This window comes from Elgaria multicarinata, chromosome 5 (genome assembly GCF_023053635.1).
Source record: "Elgaria multicarinata webbii isolate HBS135686 ecotype San Diego chromosome 5, rElgMul1.1.pri, whole genome shotgun sequence".
Classification (NCBI taxonomy): domain Eukaryota; kingdom Metazoa; phylum Chordata; class Lepidosauria; order Squamata; family Anguidae; genus Elgaria; species Elgaria multicarinata.
Window position 1 is genome coordinate 113869112 of NC_086175.1, and position 26403 is coordinate 113895514.

Here is a 26403-nt window from a genome sequence, read left to right on the forward strand (position 1 = left end):
TGTTTTACATTTTTATTAGCACAGAACTACAACAGGACTGTTGTCAGCCAATAAACTGGGTCATTTAATTATGGCAAAAGATGAATCTTTCTGGAGTATTACATGAACACAGAAGATTAGAATAACTATAAATATGGTCTGCTTTAAAAAAATAACCTGATAGTATCTGCAAACTATTTCCTCCCTATACTTGTTAAATCTTTATGAAGCAGGAATACTAACTTTTACAATAATGCCTAACCAACATTTTTGTTCATGCTTTCCAACAAACCATCTATACTGGGATGGGGCTATCTGGGCAACCCCAGCGGGCTTGTCATATTAAGCTTATGCACACACATCTTAGTTACATCATTCCTTTATTAAGCAGAAATGCTGCCTGTCTTCCTGTGTCATAGAAATAGCAAATGTAGTTCTGCTTGGTAAAAAGAAGAAGATAATTTAAATATAAACATTGTAATTAGGACAACATTTAACCTTTACAAACAATCAAAGTCTTGCTTTTTAAAAATTGAAATTTATCTCTAGGAGGTGTTTGCACCATTCCACATTGTGGAAATGCTGAGATTTGCAGTCTGGACTTCACAACTTAGAAATGGAATTACAGTCATTGGCACAAATACAGGTATATCTATACAAAATAAAACTCATCTTGTCCAGTTTCTTCAGCTGCTCATCTGCTAACCAGCAGATGGTAAACGGAGTCCAAGTAAAAGAAACCGGTTGAAGCATTAACAGGGTACTGAATGCATCAGGAGTTCCAAACTGCATGATCAGACTCAAAAATAATGGGGGGCGGGGGAATTCAAATAAAATAAAAGCATCAATAATGAGGTTCATGAGGTCATTGTAACTGCACTCTGTATGCGCCTATCAGCAGCTTTACCTGTAAGACAGAAAATGCCATTGACTATCTTCAAAGAAAATGCATTAAAGTCTTGACTGATGACAATATACTGGATCCCTAAGTGTATGTATATTCTCTAAGCCCAACTAGCCTTTTCAGTGGTAATAAAACAATGCTTCCTCAGACTGCAAGGCAAGTTCCATTACATCTTTTGTGTACACATCCAACACATTTTATAGTTATATCAAACATATGTAATGCAAGAAAGAAGCCTCAATGAAAATAATTTAAGCATCATCTGTATTGCGTTATCACAATATGCAAGGGGTGGGGGAGAGTTAGAGCCAAAAAAGGCAATATGAAAAATTTATAAATAGAAGCATGGGATACCATAGACCACTAGATTCATAGGAATCTAGTAGAGCATTTAACTAGACTCCTGAAAGGTAAAGTTTTGAAGCTCTCTATGCTTTAACAATACATACACCTGTGTTTGCATTTCTCACCTTGGCAGTTGGAGCTTCTACCAACCGTATGAAGAGTTTGTTAAGGCCTTGAATAGGACTGAAGGAGTAAATAAAGTGACTGTCCTAAAATAAAAAAGAGAAAACAAAACTTGGTTGTGTGCCCCACATGTAAGAGCATCATGTCCCTGGTCAGCCAGACATGTTTAAAGATAACTAAAGTAACTTCTCAATTACATAACTTTTTTGGTGTGTGCATATTTGTCTCTTAAGTTAACTTCGCCTACCAAGTGCCAATCATTTGTTTAACCAATGACACGCAGAGACCTTTGTATAATAATAATAATAATAATAATAATAATAATAATAATAATTCTTACCCACCTCTCCCTTTGGATCGAGGCGGGGAACCACATTAGAACAGGGATCAATACATCTTAAAAATTCATGATTTTACATTGATCTGGATAGGCCTGCCGGAAAAGGCTAGTTTTTAAAGCTGCCTTAAAATCATACAGAGAGTTAATTTTACGAATCTCCTCTGGCAGGCCATTCCATGAAAACACTGGTCAGGGTGAAACCATTATCAATATTTTTAGCAAGAGACCGCCGTGTTCTACCTCAACACCATTCCTGCATGGCTCCAACTCCACTTGTTACTGATCTAACGCTAGGCCATGGGAGCTCTGGCACAATGGAGAGGGCATTTGACTTCAAGGAGGCAGGTGGTAGGGCTGGCCATTCCTGGGAACACTCAAGAGTTGGTGAGTTCATCCCACCAAAGCCATTTTCTATCAGAGCTCTACTCAAGTGCTTACATATGCTTTAAACAAGTATATGGATAGATCTATCATGGCTATATGGAACCTCCCAGATCAAAGGCGAGTTGCGAGGGAGCTACTATGGGGAGAGGGCTATTGCCTTCATGTGGGCTTCCCTGATGCATCTGGCTGGCCATTGGGAAATGGGACTTTTAAAAACAATATTTGCAACAATTGTATGTCGCCCCATCTTTGGGCAACTTGCAATAAACAAACATTAAAATATTTTTAATAAAAAACAACATAAAGCCATTAAATAAAAATCAACAAAGAATACAAGAAGAAACAAAACTGTCAGCAACCCCCAAATTAAAACACAGATTGCTTTTAAAATGCTGGACAGGATTGACACCTGGTGTGGTCTAGCAGGACTCTTGTGTCCTCACAGGCTCTGATCTCTGGAATCCAAGTTAACATGACTGGATGTGAGTCAAGTGTTTCCTTTTGCAAGGCCCTGTGATGGGCAGAGACTAGAAGAGGCTGATTGAGCCCAAAGGCAGGGAGGGCATGAGGCTGGATAGGATTGGCACTGATGCCACTGCAGGTATTATTAGCCTAGCCACTCACCTGGAGGATCCGTTGGGCAAGCTGCTCTGTCGAGGCAGGATGGCAGGCTCTGTGGGGCTGGGAGGGAGGCGAGAGGATGAGAAGGCGGTAATGGGTGCCTGGCTACTCTACGCATGGAGCTGAAGGGCAGGAAGTGAGCAACAACTCTCTCCAGGTGCTTGCTGGGGCCACATTTCAGGAAAAGAGCTGCTGCCTATCTTCCAGCAACAGATCACTTGCAGACCCTCTAATGGTGCCTCCTGCCCACCCCACTTTGGAGATCCTAACTATATAAGGTTAAATAAAACTCTGCCACCTTCTTAGCAAGGTGTTTTTTAAATTTCAAAATTGGAAGTTTATTCTTGCAGAATGCCACAATAATGAAGTCAACTAAAAGCTGGTCCAAGAGTGTGCCTAACAGGAAATAAAAAGGAATATATATTCTAGAGTGTGTATTCCTTGCCGTTTGAAACATTTACTTAGCACTATACACTAAAATTAACAACTTCCCCTCACAAAAACCATAGGGAGCCGTATTGGTCCACTCAGAAGCAAGCAGGAAACCTGAGGTGCTCCAGGTATTTTGCTCCCATAAGCCCCAGCCAATATGGCCAGATATTCCAGGAGTTGTCCAGAAATATGGAGAGCACCATATCTGCCTACCCCTGCAGGAGGGTAATCAGCACAAACTAAATTGTTACAAAGTGGTGCATGAGCTTTGGGGTTCTACAGAACAACTTTTCAGCAAATGGGGTGGGGGCAAAAAAGCCAGGCATGATGTTGAAGCCCAAAGGTCTGCAATTTGTAACAGTCTGAAAATGTAGTGCAGGAGATGTTGGGCAGACTTAATTAAATTAGAATCATAAGGGTGGAAAGGAACTAGACAAATCACATGCTCAGTGCAGACTCTGCAGTGCAGGATATGGCTACAGCAGGAGTAAGCAAACTGCGGCCCTCTAGATGTTTTGGTCTACAACTCCCATCCACCCTCACTATTGGCTACGGTAGCAGAGATGATAGACACTGCAGACCAAAGCATTTGGAGGGCTTCAAGTTATCCACCTGTGAGCTAGAGCATCCCCAAAAGAGAGCCATTCAGCCTCTGCTTAAATGCCAACTCACTATTTTATTTATTATTGCATTTATATCCCGCCTTTTTTCCTGCAAGGAACCCAAGGCGGCATACATAATCTTCCTCCTCTCCACTTTATCCTCACAACAACAACCCTGTGAGGTGGGTTGGGCTGAGAGTTTATGACTAGCCCAAAGTCACCCAGTGGGTTCCCATGGCCGAGTGGGGACTAGAACCCGGATCTCCCGACTCCCAGTCCGGCACTCTAGCCACTACACCACACTGGCTCTATTAAGATATTTCTCTTAATGCTAAGCTGAAATCTGCTTCCTTGCAATTTCTACTCGTTGGTTCTAGTCCTGCCCTCTGGAGCAACAGAGAACAAGGCTGCTTTATCTTCTGTATGACAGCCTTTCAGACATTTAAAGACCACTATCATACCTCCCATTAATCATCTCTTCTGCATTAAGCACAGTCAGCTCTTTCAACCATTTCCCATAGGACTTGGTTTCCAGGCACACATAGCCATCCAGATTGCTCTTAGCTGGACATGCTCCAGCTTGTCAATGACTTCCTTTAATGTATCATGCACAAAACTGGATGCAGTACTGCAAATCCAGCTTGACTAATGCAAAATAGAGTGGAATTATTGGTTCCCATGTGCTGGATGCTGTGCTTCTGTGAAAGCAGCCTAAGATTGCATTAGCTTTTTAGGAACCACATCGTGCTGCTGGCTTCATAGCCAGCTTGTGATCCACTAAGACACGTAGGTCCTTTTCACATTCCTGCTACCAAGCCAGGTTTTCCCATCCTACACCTGTGCCTAAATGCAAATACATTAGCGCCTTGTTTGCTATGTGCAAAATGGTTTGAGACTGCTCCAAGGCTGCTGGGAAAGGAAAATATAATGGTTGTTCCTCTATTCAGCAAAGGCTGTGTTTGCTTAGACATTGCTATGGGAAGGTGTCCAGGGCACCTTCGTGCAGCAACACCCAAGTCAGCATTTTCCCCTCACCTTTCCTTTCATGCAGTGGTTGCTCAAGCTGGCATAGTGCCATGACTTGCTGGGAGTGGGAGGCAGTTGGCAACTACAATTTTGGTTAGCAAGGACAGCCAAAAAATATAGACCACCAGTGAAGTAGTCCTGAACCATGACTGATTTCTGCACTTTGGTGTTTTTTTTTTAAAAAACCTACCTATCGCTATCTCCCCCCTGCAATCTGAAAGCATCTTAAAGCATTTTGCAGAACTAAAAGTGTTATATAATAAATAGGGAGTAATACTAAATGTAATAAAACCACATTTAAAATGTCCTGAGAGATTATATTTGGTGATTGGAAATAATTACATTTTCTCTCACAAAGAATGTAAGGTATACTGAGGCTAATGAAAAACTAGATAGTTGAGATTCCTGTACAGACCAAACCCAACAAATGGTGTTGAAAATACTGCTCCTGCAGTACTGCTGAAGAAATTTGGATGGGCACCAATGTTGAAGAGGGATATAAATATAATGAATAGTATTTATTACACATGTTCCTTGTTCCCACTGTAACTGATCAAGGATCATAGGTTTCGGTTTCTGCTCTGTAGATTTTTCAGGCTTTTTAGATATTTAGTACAGTTATCACACAATACATCAAGCTTCAGTTTAAAATTGATTTCAGGTTTTTTAAAAATATTTTGAATGAATTGTTTTGAAATATTTTGCATTTTTGAAGAATTACACAGCAACTCAAGAACATAAAGTATTTACCAAGAACACCGGCAGTTGGAACTTGTCATTCAACACCACAGCTTGCACGCCACATGGTCCACAGAGCCGGGCAACGACTTCTTTCCCAAAGAAGTTCGCGTGGAAAATGAATAAAAGGATTCCAGATCCTATCATCAAGCATTTAGAGAATGTAACAAAAATGAAGAATTACCACTCCCTTAAAATCTGCCTTAACCCCACAAATGTTTGAAAAAACTGAATATTTTACTTATTTGAAGGTAATAGTCTTAAAATAGCAACTGTTTCTAAGTACATAAAACAGAACTATTGATTTAAATAATTTTCATGCCACAAAGGAGGGGAAAAAGTGGTTCCAGCTTGTATTTCAATGCCCTTCAACTTTATAGCCTGGTAAATCAGATTTTTCTTCCTCTAAAACAAGTACCTCTGTTAATTTGGAAAGTGGCATACTGGAAAGTGAGTACTGAAAGTTTTCCATGGATTTTGGGGACTAATAGTTTCCTATGGTGATTCTGAAAGGCATAGGACTCCTAAGCAAGGGACACATAAAATAAAAACACAAATTTAAATTTTGGTCAGTCCAATTCTTGTTCACTTAGATTTTGATCCTAAGAATTTTACTGAAATTTTTTGATAGGCTTTCATTTTCTCACATCCCGATCGCCCCACTAGTGTAAGCATCAGACAAGGTAAGGCCAACAGACAAGCATCAGAAGATTATAAAGCATGTGTGTCACTATTAAGGAAATAATAATAATAATAATAATAATAATAATAATAATAATTTATTTCTTACCCGCCTCTCTATTTTGATCGAGGCGGGGAACAACAATAAACGGTAAAATACATAAAACTGAATTAAAACATAATATACATTGTTAAACATCCTAAAAAAAATTCTAAAAACCGGAGATGGCGAAGTTAATGGTGTTAGTAAGAGAAAAATCAAGAACTTCATTTGCAATGGAATGGAGACCTTTGATAGAATATATACAAGAATTGCAAAAGAATGATTTGTATGTGGATTCTATATATAATTTGTGTTTATCTATGGTTTTCTTTTTCTTTATGTAATTCTGAGCTGGCTAAATAGTAATAATTGACAGTCATCGTCTGACGTGAAGTCTGCTTCAAATGGTGTATAGCCTTACGTATATGTGTTTTTTATTGGATGTGATAGGTGTGAAGTTGTGTAATCTGTATTGTTTCCCCTCCCCTTAAGTGTTTTGCTTTTGTAGAAAATAATAAAAGTATTAAAAGCAAAGAAAAAAAAACATTCTAAAATTTACTCTCTCAAGGACAAAAGAACTTCTGAGATGTGTGACTTGATCTCAATTCTTCCTTCATTGGTTTTTTGTTTGCTTGACTGCTGTTTAGTACTGCTATTACAGCTAGTGGGTTATTTTAAAGAGTTTCAAATATTTTATTTTTAGATATTCCATTACAAAATGCCCAAAGGATGGATGTGCACGCGCGCGCGCACACACACACATTTTTAAACATTTGGATTTTCAATTCAGTGTTTGATGAAAGAATGTGTCTAAATACAACCTTCAGGAACGTTCTGTGGGGGCTTGTAGGTGAACTCCAAAGAATAATCTGGTCCCTCGCAAAGCCGATGACATGCAATATCAAATACAGGTTCCATCAAACTAAGACGGGTTTCAAAGTATTCTCTTATTGTCTCTTCTGCCACTCGTGTAAGCCTAAACAAGGAAAACCACCTGTTTAAATTTTGGTCAATAAATTCTTACACAAATATCAATATTTTATTCCACTGTAAACAGAAAAAAACTAGCAGAGTTTTCACAATTGCCAATTGTGGAAATTAGAATTGTGGAAATTAGAATGTGAGACTAAACCTGTTCTCATAAGCAGGTAAAGGACAGAAAGAATACACTGAGCTTGACCTTTATGAAGGCCAAGACAGAGAGGAATGGTAACTGTGTTGCAACTGAAAACGTTTATGCTTCATAACTTGCACCCTTAAGACCCCACCTAGTTGAAATTGAATGTTTAGAAGTAATAGGGAATTGCCCATGTTAGCCCTACGCCCTTTTTAGCATGAACAAAATGTTGCGTCAGACTATACTGGATAGGATAACATGAAACATATATATTGCATTTGACTGACCCCTGTATTTGATTGGTTGTAGATTTCATATTGTAATGTAAAGATTGGTGCATTTTGGATCCCTTACAATAATTACATGTTGCCCCTATAAAGGTTGTGAACCACCAACCATGAGGCAGTCTGACCGAGCAGACTCCATGCAATCGCCTGATTTGCCATTGCTCATAATAAAGTTCCTTTCCCTAAAGAAAGGAGACAGCTTCTTGAGCCCCACTCAACAATCCTAAAAATAAGGAAAGAAATTTCCTCGACACCAATCAGGAAGGGAGTGGAGAGGGCAGGAAAGACACCATAAAGCAGCCTTTTTTTCCTCCCCTTTCAGACGGAACAGGGCAAGCACAGTTAGAGTGTCATTGTTGTTGGGAAGGTATTTCTATTCCTCCTCCCCTTCCCCTTCAGAGTCCTCCTCAACCAATTATAACTTATCCTCGGGAAAGAGAACAAGAAGGGAAAGGCATAAATGTTCTGCTGGCCATGGTGCTAGGCGACATCACAGTAAGGATAAACGCCCCTTCTGTTCCTCCTGACATTGACATTGGGGAAGCTATTGTTTCAGTGTCTCACCAGATCAGTGATATTCATCACTAACAGTCTGAGAGGAAGTCCCTGCTGCCATCACAGGTGCATAGAACTCTATCCCCAAGTAGTGGGAGAGGGAGTTAGAAGTGATTTCTCAAGCAGATTCTGGAAGGGGGAAGGGGAGTTCCTTGAAGAGAATATTCTAGAAATGCCCCATCCCAGAGGCAGCTCTTTCCATTAGAGGCTTTCCCCATCATAATCAGCAAAGCAATAAAAGAACTTGAAACTAAAATTTCCTACAGTTCAGCCAGCAGAGGGGTTGAAAGAAGAGGGGTTGGAAGAAGCTGCAGATTTTTTTTCTCTGAGGGTCCCTTGGTGCCCATTGTTCTCTTCCCAAATACTTCACACTGAGTGGAAGGACCAAGGGAAAGTTCTAACTTCCCATAAACTTCATAAAAAGATCTATTCTATGCCACCACAAGTTATGGAATCTCTTCAAATACCAACAGTAGAAGCACCTGTGGACCAGGATCCAATTGTAGCTCCCGGCTGGAAGAAATGGGGAGAAGAGATAATTTCTGCAGAACCCTCCTTCCGCTTGCAGTCCCCTTATGCTATCTGGGATCCCAATAGCCTGGATCAGATTTTCAGGGGGCACAAGAGGCTGCAGGAAGGAGGGGGTCTCTCTCCTCACTCTAGCATTAGCAGATTTCCACCAATCAAAAGTCTGGATATAATATCTATTATATTACACTACCCAAAATCTAAGCCCCATACAGAAGGTATGGAAAGATTTTTACGATCAGGATTTTTATTGAACATAAAATATATGAAAAACCAGCACCGAATACTAAAAGGAAGCCCAATAGAAAACTTCATAAACTTGTTTCCAGAACAGTAAAAGGTAGAAGCATAATCTATATAAAATATTTATAATCTAACCATTTTATCTTAAATCACTTATAATAGTTACATTCTAATGAAAAAAATATTAAAAACAGCTCATAGATGAGAGTTCTAAGGATAATTTGACAACACTGCCCATTCAATCCTGATGTTTTTGAAGAAAGACAATGGCAATACATGAATGCATTAGATTCAGCTCTTCAGAAATCCTTGAAACGTGAAGAATGAAGGTCTAAGAAACCTTCAAAGAAGAAATCTACTATTAGTAAAGGTAGCCTCTTCCGAACTATTACCCAACAATGAAAGGGGCAATCTTTCCCCTCATAATGACTAGAGATGTAAAATTTTTGGGAATTTTGAAGCCATAAAAAATATGGAAATTTTAGGAAAAAATTTAAATAATGCCATATTAGCACTTTTTACAGATTTAACGTCACTTTGTTACTTTAAGAATATAAAATGTAATTATGTCCAAGTTGGTTTGGCATAAAATTATTACATTTGGTATACTAAAAGTACGGAGTATTCAAACAATTATTAAAAATTGAATTTACTTCTTTACTTTTGTTTACTTCTTTTGGTAACAAATCGAGCTACAAGCTCCTGAACTGTTAGGAACACCTAAACTGTAAGGAACCTCTTTGGTTTTGCCAGTTTATGAGTAGGCAATTTTTAAAAAACAACAACAACAACAGAAGAAACCATCAACATTAGCGCCGTCCGGTTCAGTTTTATTGGATGAGGTTCAGTTATTGAGGCCCGAGGATGTGGACAAGGTGTTTGGCCAAGTCTGGTCAACCACCTGTGTGCTTGCCCCTTATGGCTCATTACATCAAATAAGGAGGGGATCGTCGGCTGGGTCCAGGAGGTTGTAAGTGCCTCCTTGAGAGAGGGAGTGGTGCCGGCCTCTTTAAAGAGGCAGTAATTAGACCACTCCTGAAGAAGCCTAACCTGGACCCAGAGGATGTTAACAACTACAGGCCGGTGGCTAATATCCCCTTCCTGGGCAAGGTGCTTGAGCGGGTGGTTGCAGGACAACTCCAGGCACTCTTAAATGAAACGGATTATCTAGATCCATTTCAGTCAGGTTTCAGGCCTGGTTTTGGAATGGAAACTGCCTTGGTTGCCCTGTGAGATGACCTCTGCCGGGAGAGAGACAGGGGGAGTGCGACCCTGTTGGTTCTCCTGGACCTCTCAGCAGCTTTCGATACCATCGACCATGGTATCCTTCTAGATAGGTTGTCTGAGCTGGGAGTTGGAGGTACTGCGTTGCAGTGGTTCCGCTCCTACTTGGATGGCCGATTCCAGAAGGTGGTGCTGGGGGATTATTGCTCTGTGCGATGGTCCCTAAGCCATGGGGTTCCACAGGGCTCTATCTTATCCCCTATGCTGTTTAACATATACATGAAGCCGCTGGGGGAGGTTATCTGGAGATGTGGACTGAGGTGTCAGCAATATGCAGATGATACCCAGCTCTACCTTTCCATCAAACCCAGGTGAGGCAGTGGCTGTTCTGAACCAGTGCCTGGGCACGGTAATTGACTGGATGAGGGCTAATAAACTGAGACTCAATCCAGACAAGATGGAGGTACTGTTAGCGGGTGGTTCATCTGTCCGGCGAGGTGATGTTTGCCCTGTCCTGGACGGGGTTGCACTCTCCCTAAAGGATCAGGTCTGTAGTTTGGGGGTGCTCTTGGATCCAGAACTGTCATTTGAGGCACAGGTGAACTCAGTGGCAAAGAGCACCTTTTTCAGTTTAGGCTGATATACCAACTGTGCCCTTATCTAGACAGAGATAGCCTAGCTACATTTATCCATGCTCTGATAACCTCTCGTTTGGATTACTGCAATGTGTTATACGTGGGGCTAACTTTGAAAACTGTCTGGAAACTTCAACTGGTACAAAACAGGGCAGCACGGTTACTCACAGGGACTGGCTGACGAGACCACATCACGCCAGTCTTTTTCCAGCTTCATTGGCTGCTAGTCCAGGTCCGGGCCCGATTCAAAGTGCTAGTATTAACATTTAAAGGCCTAAACGGCTTGGGGCTAGGCTATCTGAAGGAACGCCTCCTCCCGTATGTACCTGCCCGGACCCTAAGGTCATCCTCAGGGGTCCTTCTCCGCGAGCCCCTACCAAAGGAAGTGAGGCAGGTGGCTACCAGGAGGAGGGCCTCCTCTGCTGTGGCACCCCGGCTGAGGAATGAGCTCCCTAAGGAGGTTCGCTTGGCACCTACATTATATGCTTTTAGACGCCACGTGAAGACCTTTTTATTCTCCCAGCATTTTAACAGTCTATAAAATTTTTTAACTTGGTGTTTTAAATTTGTAATTTTGCATTGCTGCTGTTTTTATCTGGTTGAGCTTTTATATTGTATTTTATATTATGGTTTTATACTGTTGTTTTATACTTTGAATGTTTTAAATTTTTGTGAACCGCCCAGAGAGCTCCGGCTGTTGGGCGGTATAGAAATGTAATAAATAAATAAATAGTAACAAAGAAAATTATTTATGTCTCTGCATAAGCAGACATAAAGCTCCCATTCCCATAAAAAGAACTGGAAAAAAAAGGGGGAACCAAGATTCAATGAATATGCATGAAATTTAATCAGACTCATTTTCTGAGCTATAGCCATCACTATCAGTTTCAGTCTCTGCTTCAATGGCAGTCCCCCTAGAGGCAGAAATGCATCTTGCTTTTGCATTTGAGAGTTGTAGTTTCAGTTTGAAACCTAGGACTTTGCTTGTCCTTGGTGCACAGAAATTGTAATAATCTGATACTGTACATAGTTTTTAGAAATCATTTGGAGAAGTAAATATCTGAACACCTTGTCTTAAACATTTTATTCATCATACTAAAATAAAACATCCCATAATCCATTTTTTCTTCATTTTTTTCAATTTTTCGGAAAAAAATAAAAAAGGCTTCAGGAAAAAACTGTTTTCCCCGAATTTTTCCGGGTTTCTTTCGGGGCCTTCACATCTCTAATAATGAATGAAAATCAGTACCTGAACCTTAACCTGGATTCTTTGTATCCTTACTTTATCCAAGGTAGGAGAAAGTCTTATGAACATATGAAGATGCCTTACACGATGTCAGACTATCAGTCTATTTACTTCTCCCCAAGCTAAAGTATAATGTTTGCACCCTAACAAATTCCACTAACACACCAGGCATGTGAGGGTCACCCAAGAAAGCATTTCTATATTAAAAGGAGTTCAGCCAATATAATCTCTCCCCCTCCCTCCATAAAAACCAAACGCAACCTAACTACAGTTCTTGATTCACTAGAGAAATTCAGCTATTTTCCAAGCAAATACTTACGTATCCAAGTGACTCCTGAGGAGTTCATACACTAGTAAGTTATTACACTGTTTAGCAAAATGCAGGGCATTGCTCTGGTGCTTTGATGAAATGTTGCAGTCTGCTCCACTTTCAATCATAAGACGGACAATATCGTAATTTCCTCTTTTACAAGCCTATATGTGCAAGTCCAGAAATAATAGGTAATATGTAAAGACACATAGGTATTTATTTGACATGCAGAGTTTAGAATAGAGACTCTTGTAAAGAAAGCAATAGGGCATTTTGCAATTGTGACATTTCTAGCCACCTTGCAGGTGGCAACAATACAGTTTGAGTAGCAGCAACAGTCCCATCTCAATCCTAGAGGAAGAGCGAGTGAGATTAGGAAATGAGTTAGTAATGATTATTTGCTGGGATGGGGGGAGAAATCTACACTCCTACATCCTAACAAAGAAAAGCCACTGCATCATTCAATAATGTGACGTATGGATTAGTGCCACGTGTGAAGACTATTGAAAAGATTAGCTCATTTAAAGCATACCCAATTCAGGTAAGTCATGCTAACAGAACATATTCATTCATTCCATTTCTATACCACCCAATAGCCAAAGCTCTGTCAGCAATTTACAAATATTAAAAGCCTTAAAAATACAATATTGTAACGTAATATAAAAACCATAATAAACAACATATAAACACACACACACAATTTTAACATTCAACAGTAAGAAATCCCAGGACTTGTTCAAAACCCAATTATATGATGTCAAATGCTTGGTCTTAACCTGGCACTAAAAAGATGACAGCAGTGATGACAGGTGGGCCTTACTGGGGAGGGCCACCACAATCAGGACCACCACCGAGAAGGTCTTCTCCCTTGTTGCCACCCTCTGAGCTTCCCTCGGAGGAGGCATTCTGAGGAGAGCCCCAGATTATGAGCATAGTATAAGGGTAAGTTTATACCAGGAGAGGCATTCTGTCAGGTATTGTGGTCCCAACCACGTAAGGCTTTATAGGTCAAAACTAACACCTTGAATCAGGCTTGGAAATGCACAGGCTGACAGTGCAGGAGGGACAGAATCAGTGTTACATTTTTGGACCTTCTGATCTCCTTTACCAATCTGGCTGCCACATTTTACAATATCTGCACATTGCAATAATTTAACTTGAAGGTTACCACAGTATGGACTACTGAAGCCAGAAGGCACTCTTTGCCACTGAGGCCATCCAAGCCCCAAGTGACAAAGATAGTTTCATGAGAATCCCCAAGCTATGAGCCGACTCCTTTGAGGGAAATGCAACCCCATCCATAACAGATGGAGCCCCCTACACGTGGTCAGAAGAACTACCCATTAACAGCAGCTCCATCTTGTCTGGCATGAGCTTCAGTTTATTAGCAGCCAGGCATTGGATCTAGCACATCCACAGCCTCACCTGATGAAAATGAAAATAGGAAACAGAGCTGCGCGCCATCAGTATGCTGATGACAACGCACCCTAAAATTCCTGATGACCTCACTCAACAGTTTCCTGCAGTCTTCCCTACTGCTGAATCAAGTAACCTGGTGGGCACAGCTGGGAAAGACTATTTCCTTCCTGCTCACCCAGCCTGGTCTTAGTTAAGCATGCCAGATTGGCCCCCTTATCAACATATACCTTCATTAAAGCCGTTTCACCACTATTTTGCTGTAGATTCATACATGCCCCAGCTTCCAAAAGGATGGCTACAGTAGTCAGATAGTTCTATAAGAAACAAAATAGTTGTTAAAATATGAATATTCTGAACCAAAACAGAATATAGAAAGATGAGCAGTATATTGAAGTAAAGAGCCATGCAAACTAATTTAAGATAGCCCTATAAATATGTATTGAAAGTTTTCAGAAATGAGATTTACTGCGTGCCACGTTTGATTTAGACCAAAGCAAAATTGTTCTAAAAATAGCAGTCCAAGGGCAATAATGACTCCAATTTTTCACATTTTTCTAAAGTACAATGAGGGCAATCAAAAATAATGAAGCAAACCACTACAAGCCTCCACTGATACGGAGAAGTCAAATCAGCAGACTTGTAGCAGATTCGTATCCCTTGAATGCTCAAAAAGTAAGGCACTAGAATTTGTTTTTTTGAAACCATTCCAAGCTACACTAATTTAATTCCTTATTCTGGGTGCAACAATTAGGAAGAATTTTTGGAGGAAAGATTTCCCCAATAAATAAAAACAAAAGATGCAGGCAGAAAAGAAACCAACCTTTTCAGCTGCATGTATCAATGCAGTTGTTCCATTTTTTTGTCTGCAATTAACTTTAGCTCCTTTCCTGACGAGAAGTCGAAGGATGTCGTCATGACCTCCTGCAGCAGCGAGCATCACAAGAGTCATTCCACTAGAATCCTGCAATAGCAATTTATTAACGTTTGGTTTTCAATTACAACTTTTTCTTACTCTACAGCTCTGATGAATGAAGAACGGGTGGTGTACAGCTCAGCAACAAAGAATAACTCACAAACCCACATGGTCAGATGCTCCCCATGTAATATTGGGTTTCTGTTGTTGAGGAAGTCATCGTGGCAGTCATTCTTCAAGAGATTATTTAGTATGCAGAGTGGAATTGTAATGTCATATTGTTTTCAACATTTATATTTTATTTATTTAGTAAGCTTATATCCCGTGTTTTGACAGGTGCTTTCAAATGTGATCTGACATCTATAAAACACAGTGATACTTTAAAAGCCAAAATGGCTCCACCTATTGCAAGTGCCTGTTGTCATTGCCAGCTTCCTCTCTTCTGGAATCCTTCCCACATGGTAGCTGACCTAAAATACCCCTGTGGTGGATGTGAAAACCTAGCTGGAGGCTAGTGCTGTCATTTTGTAATTTATTGTCCACCTTATCCAGAAGGTGGAAAGCAACTCTAGGAATATTCCTCACAGTTGGCAATCATGGGAACAATTCTAGTTACTCAATCTTGAATGAAAAGCTACAAACTACCACACATATGTGGCTCTGCTTCTGTAATCACAGTTTTATAAGGATTTCCACATTTTAGCCACTGAACAAACAGAATGTGGTTTAAGCACATCGTGAACAAGCCCCCAAAGGTCAAGTCATTATTCCAGCAATTGTGATAATAGTCTGAGGGTATTAATGCCACCTTCACTAAATCTGAATTGAGAAAATGGACTTGATAAGGGCTGTCACCAAATTAAAGTAATCTTAGTTGATCATACATGTTTTAGGCTGAAATCCTACACGCACTTACCTGCAAGTAAGTCCCATTGAACTAAAAAGGACTTACTTCTGAGTAGACATGTATAGGGTTGCACTGACTAAATCTGCATATGAATAAAACAATAGTTTTGAAGAAAAAAACATACTGATAACGCCTGCTGTGACGTACATATCCATCATCTGTGTTCTGAATACTTATATTAAAGTTAACATTAAAAAAGATGTGTTAGCTGATTGAGACACCTTTAGTTGATCAAAAGCTTTTAAATCAATCAACTGTTTTGGATACAATTCTAAAATAATTTTTGTGAACCGCCCAGAGAGCTCCGGCTATTGGGCGGTATAGAAATGTAATAAATAAATAAATAAACTCACTAGGGAGTAAAGCACCTTAACGTGCACAGAATTGTGCTCTAAAGACTACAATCCTAATCTTGAGAATATATAACATGTAAGTAGATTGCCATCAACAAAACTGTAAGTATCTATATTCCATCACTGTTTACTTACCTAAACAAGCAAACGATTTCATGTCTGCTGTGTTTTATACAGAGATTATTAAACTACATATTCCATAAAAACGTACCTCCTGGTCGAGATTATATTCTTCATTTGAATTAAGAGCCATCTTTGCCATATCATAGTGCCCATTTTTAACAGCATCCCGTAGCTGAGCTAGAAGAGAATGAGTTCAATAGGAGTAAATCACTTTCAAAAGTGGAGGTAAGAAGATTCTTCAACACTAGCTGTTACTCACTAGATGATATTGCTTCAACTGCCAAGTGATTCTCATCTTCTCCATCAAGATGCTTCTGAAAGTCCTCCAGGGTCAGCCACTCTAACTGCATGTCCATGCCCAAGCTCACAGTTTGTTGCTTTGCATCTACCGAGTTTGAATTTTTAGGAGGGGGACAAAACAATTTTTCCATCACTAAATAAATCACCATCTCTGCAGGCATTGCATACCCTTCCCTCCCTCCTAATCCAACTCAAGTAAAAATTTAATTCATAGTGTTGGTGGGGCAATAAACTGGAGAAGGGGCAATAAACTGAAGCTCAGTCCAAACAAGACAGAGGTCCTGATGGTGGGTGGCTCATCTGCTAAGGTTTATACTGGTGCTGTTTACCCTGTGCTAGACGGGGTTGTATTCTATTGAAGGAACAAGTTTGCAATCTGTGAGTGCTCACAGATACATCTTTGTCATGACTGGATACACAGGCTGCCTCCACAGTATAGAGCACCTTCTACCAGCTTAGACTAGTGAGCCAGCTGTGACCCTAGCTGGACAGAGGTAGCCTGACCTCAGTGACCTATGTCCTAATGAGACTAAAAGCATAAACTCATAATTGCAGACTTGCCCATAGCCACTTTTAGTGATATTAGGTAACATTACTCAAGCCACTGGATTTCCTAGAATATTATACTGGCTGGCTCACGTTGTAGATTTCAGGATTCCAGTTTATTCAGGATTCAAAAAGAGTCTCAGTAATGGATGTACATGAATAGGACATGGAGAAGCCAAGAGATACCATCTGCCTGGTTCTGGGGAAGATTGAGCTATATGTGCAAAATGGTGTGTGTTGTGGGTGAAGATAAAAAAAAAGATGGAATAATAAAATACAGTATGTAGTACTGAGCATCGGAGCCCCATCTATGTGGGGATTTTTCAAGTGCCTGCCTCAAGAACTTTAAGTTAGAGGCCATACTTAGTACTTGCTGTCAACAAAGAGACCAAACTCAAGTAGTCTTTTGTCCTGATGTTACACTTTCAACTTACCAGTACAGTCCTCAGTTACATCACGGTCACCTTCTGCTGCAATATAAGCCCAAGTATCTGTCTCATCTCTTGTGCTCCTGCTATATAACTGTCTGTCTTTTGATTTGAATTCATCTGTACATCTGTAGTCATGTCCTGGTTCCTCTCTTTTGCGATTGTCCAAGTATTCATTTTTTTCTTCTGAAGAAATGCTAAACACATCAAATGCACTCTTGATTTCTTTCAAACCTAAAACAGTTAACAAAATTACTGTGGGTTGCATAACATTATTGAATGTAATGATTACTATGAAAAAATTCAGCAAGTGTAAGTCACTTTCTATTTATATTCCAGAAAATTGGCATTTACAAAAGCAGTTGAGAGTCAAAGAAAACTTGCCACAGTTTTATTTTTAGTTTAAGAACAGCAGAAACAGTTGAATTCATAGTGTTTGTAAGGCCTTGAGGAATCCCTTAGGAGAAACTGGAAGGAGTTAACAATATACCTATCATCCCTACGAACAGCCTTGCTGGATCAGACCAAAGGACTACTAGTGTAGCCTTCTTTTCAAGCAGTGGCCAAACAGATATGCCTGGGAATTTGTTCACAAGCAGAACTTGAGCACAGCAGCACCCTCCTGCCCATGTTCCCCAGCAAGTAGTGTCCAAAGCCATATTGCCTCTGATATTGGAGGTAATATAAAGACATTATTACTAGAAGCCACTGATAGACAAAATCATGGACATTAAGGCTAATTCCTTTTTAAAAAAACATAGATTTGTGTAAAGGCATTATGAGGTTAGTAACCAATATTACCAAATGAAGAGAGTAAGGAAATATTGTATGACAATAAAACTAATGTTTGATCGTTTAGCATTTAAGATAGCAATGTGCCAAAATTATTTATTTATTTATAATATTTATATACTGCTCCCCATCCAAAAGATTTTGGAATAGTGAACAACAAATAGAATAAAATAGTAAAACACACCATATTAAAAATACAATTTTTAAAAGAACACAGTTCTGATAAAACCCCAGTAATGATAAAACGTGGCTGGTCATTCTCGGAAAGCTTTCTGAAATAACACCATCTTCAGGTGGTGCCAGAAGAAGCACAATGTTGGCACCTGCCTGACCTCTTATTTTCTGTACTAGAAAGATACTGAGTTGCTCTCTGACTAATTTCCCTCACAACTCCATACTGCATCTCCCCGCCCCAGCTGCCCCCACCCCACCAATGCTACACAGAAAACCAGGGTGCAAGCACTTTCAATGGTCAGCCTAAGTGTTCATGCAATTATACAGACTGAGTACCAAGGATGAGAGATCCAGACCACAAAAGGGAAAAGGTACAACTCAATTTTATTGATTACGAGTATGATGCAGTAACCCACAATGCTATACCACAATACATTTCCCCACAAGATACCATATAGTTCAATACATTTGCCCACAAGGTCCAAACCACAACACAGGATGGTAACCAAATGGTGATGGCTCACTACAACCTAATTCAACCAGTCCTCTGATCTTTGAGTGGAAGCAAGACCTCAACTTTATTGGTCAATTCAGGGCAAGGCTTCATTGATGGAACAGTCCTCCTTTAAGGCCTAAATGCCACCTTGCCTTATATCAACACAACTGGAACTAATTGTGTTTGAATGTGCAAAAGGAGCAGCTAGCAGAAAACTAGTTTCAACAAAGCCAATATACAAAAACGCAAGCCAGTCCCTAAGTTATCCTGCAGTACCAAGGATCATCTAAATAATGTACTGATTATCAGCACGCCAATATAAGAAGCTCAACTAAATATATGAATAAGTCAATGAAGTCAAGAAAGTTCAAAAATATGTCCAGTCACTGCTATTTTATTTTGATCCTAAGCAACCCTTTAGTAATGTATTGCTCTACTTCCTTGTAGAGTATGTCCTTCAGGAGCTCTCTTTATGATCGCATTTGTGGTCCTTACTAATTTCACAAGGGATTCATTATATGTATTTGCCACATCACACCAGTAGATTCTCATCTCCACAGAAGCCTTAATATACTGACAAAGGATTTTTTGCCACACACACAGAATTTGCTAGGAAGTGCACCCTTTACACAGAGGCACTTGTCAACCAGAGCTCCACCTGATTTTCAGGGATTCCCCCCCATCACCCCACATCTTGCACCACAATCTACTGAATTTAGCAGGATTTCCCAATGCTTTGTGATTTTTTTAAAAGTTGCCAGAAGGGCTACATGGGAAAGAAAGGATGGAGAAGTCTGCTTCCACCAACCCCATTGCACACAACTAGAACTGAATCCAACCCATTAGAATTAAATAAGTTAAGGCAAAATATGGTTGTAGATAAACAGGGATGCAATATAAATCATATCTTAAACAATGGGAAATACATACTATATAATAGGATCTTTGGGTAGATTACTTCAATTTTCTAAAACGATTCTACAATTCGTGCAGCAATCTTAAGATTTTCATACTTACTTTTGAATCCTTTTCTGCCCTTTTCTTCCTTTTCAGAGTCAAACTTTTTCTGGAGTTTCTCTTTTGCATCACTCTTTTTGGCTTCCTTTTCCTGGAAATAAAAGCTAAATATAAAAACAGTGTTCTGAAACACTTATGGCAAAAGAAGCTAACTTTGTAACAATATACTTGTTATCTTGCTTCCATTAATAAAAAGCCAGCAGATAGTCTAAGGAACACCAAACATGTAGTGTAACTCATAGCCAGCCTGTTCTGACCCAAAACAAATAAATACATTACGTAAGCTGCTGAAAGTTTCATGCAAAAGCCAGAAAGATTCATGTAAAAATTCCTAAATGCTAAGTAACCGGGTTCAAGGACAGGGGTAAAGGGGGGGGGGGTGAGAGAAGAAAAGAGGTTGCAAGAAAGAAGATGGAGGAAGAGTTTGTCTGTTTATGCATTACATTCCAATATCTACTAATGGCTGAAGCTCTCTTAAATAAACAAACCCATTGTTTCACATCACTCTGCTGCAAATTGCTATACAGAAGTAGGAGCTATGGTTCTCAGCTTCATGTTGGCTGCCTACACATAGTTCCACCCAAAGAATGTGGGCAAAACTAAGGGGCAAATTAGACATGACATTAAAGACGTTACAGCAATTACTGTTCACATTTTTGTTATGTAAATAACAGCCATAGGAAAGCATGAACAGCCTCTGGACCAGTTGAAAATGGAAATAGCAGTTCAGAAAGACGATTTTGTCAAGAACAAGGAGGAGAAAGAATTAAAACTTCCCCTCTGCATCCTACACAGACCTGAGGCTCCTCATATTCCCCCTTTACTGCTATTTACGTAAAACATGGACATTCATTGCATTCACGCAATTAGTTTGGCTCTAAAACCACTAGGGGGAGGAAAGCAGGTGAACTGCACATAAACTGAAGTTCCTAGAGAAAAGCAGGTGAACTCAACATGAATTGAAGTGCCTCTGCACCTCCCCACCCCCCAAAATCAGGAGCAGAAAAAGGACGGAAAGAAGTCCCCAGAAAAACAGACAAGGTAAGGTATACAAACCTTAATTCTGCATCATCCAATTTAGATTACCTTAGATAATGTGCCTCTTTCCTTTGGGACGTCCTCGGCATTCAAATCACTTTTGGAGAGAGTCTTCTTGCTGACTGTGCTCCCTCCTTTACTGCATTCAGGATCCAGGATAAATTTTTCAAACAGACTTTCCCCTACAGAATGCTGAGAAGACCTCTCTTTCATTTTCTCCTCATCAGCTCTCCAATTTATATTTTTCTCTTTGCTTTCAGCAACTGTTGACTTCTGAGGTGCATCCCTGGCATGGGATTGGCTTGATTTAGCCACTTTGCTTTTCATTTTATTGCTTACCTCCCCAGCTGAATCAATGGACTTGCGTCCTCGCTCATCCATGGACAGTCTTGAACCTTTCTGCACTGGAGCAGGAGTAGATGGTCTCTTATTCTCTAGCTCAGCAGGAGCCTTTGCTTTCTCTGGAGCCTTTTGCTTTTTGTGTGTGCTTTTCTTTTCCAAATACTTGTCCATTTTTCTACTTTCTTCAAGTTCTTCAGACTTTTTATGTTTCTTTTTTTTCCTCTTAACCTTCACTTCTGAACTATCATCTGTGCTTGATGAACTGTCTGGCTGCTGAATTGCAACCCAGGGCACGCTTCTCTCTTCCAGCTGGTCTTTTCTAGGAGGTGTCTGACGCATCTCCTCGCTGCTGTCCGAGTCCAATTCGACACTTTCATTATCAGCAGCTGGAGAAAAAGAATCATCCAGTACACTGGATTCTGCATCTAACTGATGAGCGCTGCTTTTTCCCTTCTGCAGATGTTTAGTTTCTTTAGACTCCTCTTTTAATTTTTTCTTTCCGTCTTTGACTTCTCCCTTTTTTTTACCCATGTCTTTTATATCTTCCTTTCTCTGTTTTTTGTAATCTTTTGTGTCTTCCTTTGACTCTGAACTCCTTTTCTTTGGTTTTGAATCTGAGGCCAAACTATCAGAGGAGTTTTCACGTTCTAATCCAGGTCTCTCTTTACCTTTTGCTGATTTAGATTTTTTCTTTTGCATCTCATCTTGGCTCTTGTCCTCCTTCTCTTTAGATTTTTTCTTTTTCTTCTTTGGAGATACATCTCCTTTTGTATCACTTTGCCAGTCACTGTCTGCTTCAGAATCTGCTTCAAAAAGATCATCATTTAAAGGCAGCTTCTAGAGAAGGAGGGAAAAATAGTTTGCTTAAGAAATTTAGCACTTGAGCTAAATACACAAATCTGGATTAAAAAAAAGACTACTGAAGCTTCAGCGTTTTTCAGTCTGTTGAAGATATTGTTTCCAAGCTTGGCCCTTTAAATTATCATGTTAAAATTTTTGAACAAAGGAAGATAAATGCTAGGATTCAAAGAATAAAGAGTTTGGGCCCCACCCCACATGATTTTAACTTTTACGATTGCAGTCTTAAAGGAACAAATTATTATGGGCGCAACACCTCAGGAACATCTCCTATCCAATCTCATTAAAATTACTTAGGAATACTGTTAAAAATCTGCAGGTTATACAAGATGATCAATCTAATTTAATTCTTAACAATGTCAGAGAAGTTCTATTTGAAGATCCCCATCCCACACCCCAACAGAGGCTAGTAGAATTTTCAGTAGGCTAATTTCTAACAATTTAGGGAAGTCCAGCTAAAAATTCATTTTTAGTACAAAAGACACTTGGCTCCCAAGGAAAGGATTCTGAAAACAGCATATACTATACAAATTCATTATCTCACCACCTTTAGAAGGGGCCTTCTAAAACACATCAGGAACTGTTAAGTGCTGGTATTTAAAAAAAACTACTAGGAAGAAAACTGACATAGCCCACCCAGATTGTAGTCCCAATGACTAGAACAAAACAGAAATACGCAGGAAATTATCTGTAAAGATACTCAGTACATTTTTCATTTTAACAAATATTCATGATCAGTAGGCAGTCTGATTAACTCTGAAGTCAGTAGTAATCCAACTATAAAGAACTCCCATAGCACAGGCTATGAAAATGTGATAGTTTAAGCAGTTTCTGATTATGCAATGACCTACTGGGTTGCTGCTGGTTTGGAGGAAATTAGAATGTGAACCTAAACCTGTTCTCATAAACAGTTAAGGGATAGCAAGAGTAGACTGTGAACTTGACCTTTATGAAGGCCAATTGTAGGTTTTATATCGTAATATAGTGATTGGTGTTTTCTGAATCCCCCATAATAACTATACGCTACCTGCTGTCCCTATAAAATTGTGAACCACAGACCAAACTGCAGTCTGACTCTGGGTATGTCCTTGAGTGCAGGCTCCTTGCAATTCCTCGTAATAAACTTTCCCTAAACAAAGGAAACCGTGTCTTGAGATTCTTTTGACCCCCACTGAAAGATCCTAAAAGGGAGGAATAGAATTCCTTGACACTGGCAGGGTTGGAGGAGCAACAGAGGCAATTTTTGCTTCTCTGTCCTCCATTTTTTTCCTCTTCTAAATGAGCCTCTGGGCCCATCTAGTGGAAGAAGCTAGAGAGGCCATTGGATTTCTCATATCCTGGCATCTCTTCTCCCCTCCCCGATTTCCTCCTTTTCGACCACCATGAGGTCCTCTGAGGCCATTTTAGTGGTCTCACAATGCAGCCGGTGCAGCTCTTTCTGTGCCTGCTGAAAGGAGAGAGATTGGATCATATAGGTCTCCCTCCTGAAGTAGAAGTAATCTGCAGCTTTGAGAGGGAGACTCCAGGGACCACAGAGTTGTTCTCTAAAAAGCTAATGCCCCTGATAACAGAAAATAGGCTTTAAATGAATTCTTGAGGGGAAGACGAGGGCTGAAGTTAAACATACCTGTACCTCTTTTTTAACAGGTTTAGGCTTAGTATCCACTATTTTCTTTCGGAACTCAAGCAGTACTTCTCTACAGTCTTCTAAATGTTCCTCCGGTTCCCATGTATCATCATCTGGTGAATATCCTTTCCATCGTACTTTGTATACTATTTTGCCCTGAAAAACAAAAACAGTTATGTAAGTGTACAATAAACAGGATTTCTCACTGCGTAGAATGACTCTTTATGGGATGTTAAATAGTAAACTAGTGGGAAGACACCAGAGATTCCTATACAGCTATGTACAATCTTGGCACTGGAGAGAAATGGTTATTAGTAATTAAGAGAGGAATGGAAGCAGCCAAAATGAAACACAAAATATAACTGTATACAGGTAGTGAAGTTTAAGAGAGAAGGAGAATACAAAGTCACTATTTTCATCCACTGATTTCTACATCTGAGTTGCAGGGGTGGGGATACAGCTGTTTATTTTTACTTTTATGCGGCTCTCTCCATGCTGGCTGTGAGAAGGAACAGAGCTCGGACTCCTGGATCCGAGAACTGTCTCTGACCTCGGATCCAAGAATCCAATCTATCTGATGACCCCTCAGACTCTTAGGGCTATAGGATTGCTCTCTAAATGAATGTAAGTTTGTGCTGTTGATATTCCCTAACTGCCTCTATAAGCAACAGTATGCTTTAGAGTTTCCCAGGCATTTAGAGACAGGACACCGTTTTTCTTAATTAAAATTGATGGCACACATCACTCTTACATCCTCAAATATGTACTTTTAGAATGTGTAAGAAAAAGAATTACCCATCCTCAGAGCAGCCCACCCCCTGAGTTTTGGTGTTACTTTTGCGGAAGGGTGTTGAATAAGCCCCTACTTTTGTTATTTAAATGTGCAATCCTATGGGGGGTGGGGAGTCCTACAATTCCCACCATATATTCCTGGCTGAGGCATACTGAGAGTTGCAGGGCTTTTTCTGTCTAAACATGCATAGGTGTGCACCCTAAGTCATGCCTTTCTCACAGCACACACTTTGGAAATAGGAGGATTACTGTTTAGAATTGAGTAGTCTGCTAAGAACATAAGAAGAGCTATGCTGGATCAGACCAAGGGTCCTTCTAGTCCAGCACACTGAAGCTCTACAATTAGGGCTGTGGTCCTGATAAATCGACTCCCCCACCCTCTTTTTATTTAAAACAGCCTGCTTTGAAAAGTAAGTTTATTAGATGTCTCAAGGGAAGCAGAATAGGAGGAACAGGTCACGTCGGAACAGCAATGGGAACTTCCCTAGTTTTTCCTCATCACCTTTCCCCCCTTCAGCTACAAATTGTTATCCCTCATCCACCCTGAGGGAAGGAGCATGGGATACCGTCCTCAGCTCCTCCTCCTCCTCCTCCTCCTCTAAGAGACAGAACAAGCACCCTGAGGTGAGGTTGTGTTCTGTCCCAGCAAGGCCCGCCCTCCCCTCTGGACTCACATCTTCATCCGTTTTCACGTCCAGGATCCTCTCCACCTCATAGACATCGTCCTCGTCTTCCTCACTCTCGCCACCGCCTCCCGCTCCTGCTGGTGCCGCCGTCGCACCACCTCCTCCTCCTTCTCCCGCCTCACCGGCCTTCGCTGCGCCGGCGGCTGTCAGCACCGCCTCCTCCTCAGCCCCGCTCACGACGGCCGCCGCCATGTTGGGGCCGAATTTTCAAATGCCAACAGTAAGAAGCGGCTGCGACATTCACCCCCGCCCCCACACGGGTCAAGCCAGAGAAGCGCCCCAATGGCAGCGAGGTGGGCGTCGCAGGGCTCCTCCGCCAACCAGCTCTCCGGAAGGCTCATGACGCGCGCACAGCGGCCGCCAATCAGGACCATTCTCGGAGGACATGGCCTATAGGATGGAGCTCTGGCAAGCAACCAATCAGAAAGCATCGGCGGGAGAAGGTCAAGAGGCCAGAAGGGGGATGGAAGTTTTGTTGTTTATTCCATACAGACGCATAAAATTAGAGAATCACATCCTTTGAATTTCCGGTTTGGGCAGACCTTTCCCCCCTTCTCTTCCTGGGGCAGAAGTCACAGTTTGCCATAAATATCAATGAATTTTGTTTTTTTTGTAAGGCTTTACTGTGTCGGTCTGGTTGGGCAGGAGGTGTCCCCTGAACCATCAATGCAGAGTAATGATATTCAACAAATCAACAACTACAACACCAATGGCAAAAGACTCATAGTGAATACAACTGGGCTGGATTCCTTTTCTGACACCAATTTAAACCTTTGAAGCGCTAAATTATTTGGGTTATTTGAAGGAACACCTGCACCTATGCAAACCTGGCCAGGCCTCAGAGGTTCTAGTTTCATGCTCACCACTGAGATCTCACAGGCTCTAGGGACAGGGCCATTTCAGTGTTGCCCTCAAATCTGTATATGGCCACATCTCTACCAGTTATTACTATTAATTTATTATTAAACAGATATCAAAAACATTTTATTTCAATCTGCTTTTCATTAGGATGCCATGTGATAGGTGATATCTTGTTTTAATGTGTTGCTGTTAGCTTTTTCTTTGGATAATGCTTTTATATATTTTCTAAAGGTTTTATTATTATTATTATTATTTATTTATATAGCACCATCAATGTACATGGTGCTGAACAGATAACACAGTAAATAGCAAGACCCTGCCGCATAGGCTTTTCTCTTTGTTTTATGTGAACTGCCTGGGGAGAGCTT

At 40.4% G+C, this 26403-nt stretch overlaps 1 protein-coding gene across 5 annotated transcripts; it reads right to left on the reverse strand.

Annotated features, from left to right (window-relative positions):
- On the reverse strand, positions 1-25375 carry MPHOSPH8 (M-phase phosphoprotein 8). 5 transcript variants are annotated; one of them, XM_063127043.1, is made up of 15 exons: positions 25163-25375; positions 23697-23852; positions 20918-22048; positions 19832-19922; positions 17359-17586; positions 16338-16463; positions 16167-16255; positions 14603-14743; positions 14010-14096; positions 12373-12527; positions 7040-7194; positions 5507-5634; positions 2700-2756; positions 1354-1437; positions 1-886 (listed from the first exon to the last, which is right to left on the reverse strand). In XM_063127043.1, exons 1-15 carry the CDS (start codon positions 25364-25366, stop codon positions 845-847), a joined length of 2874 nt encoding a protein of 957 aa, XP_062983113.1. In that variant the 5' UTR covers positions 25367-25375; the 3' UTR covers positions 1-844. The 5 variants fall into 5 exon arrangements, with proteins under 5 accessions (XP_062983113.1, XP_062983111.1, XP_062983115.1 ...); XM_063127041.1 differs by having other exon boundaries at positions 16338-16455; positions 17348-17586; XM_063127045.1 differs by lacking the exon at positions 2700-2756.
- Positions 25376-26403: the final 1028 nt, after the last annotated feature.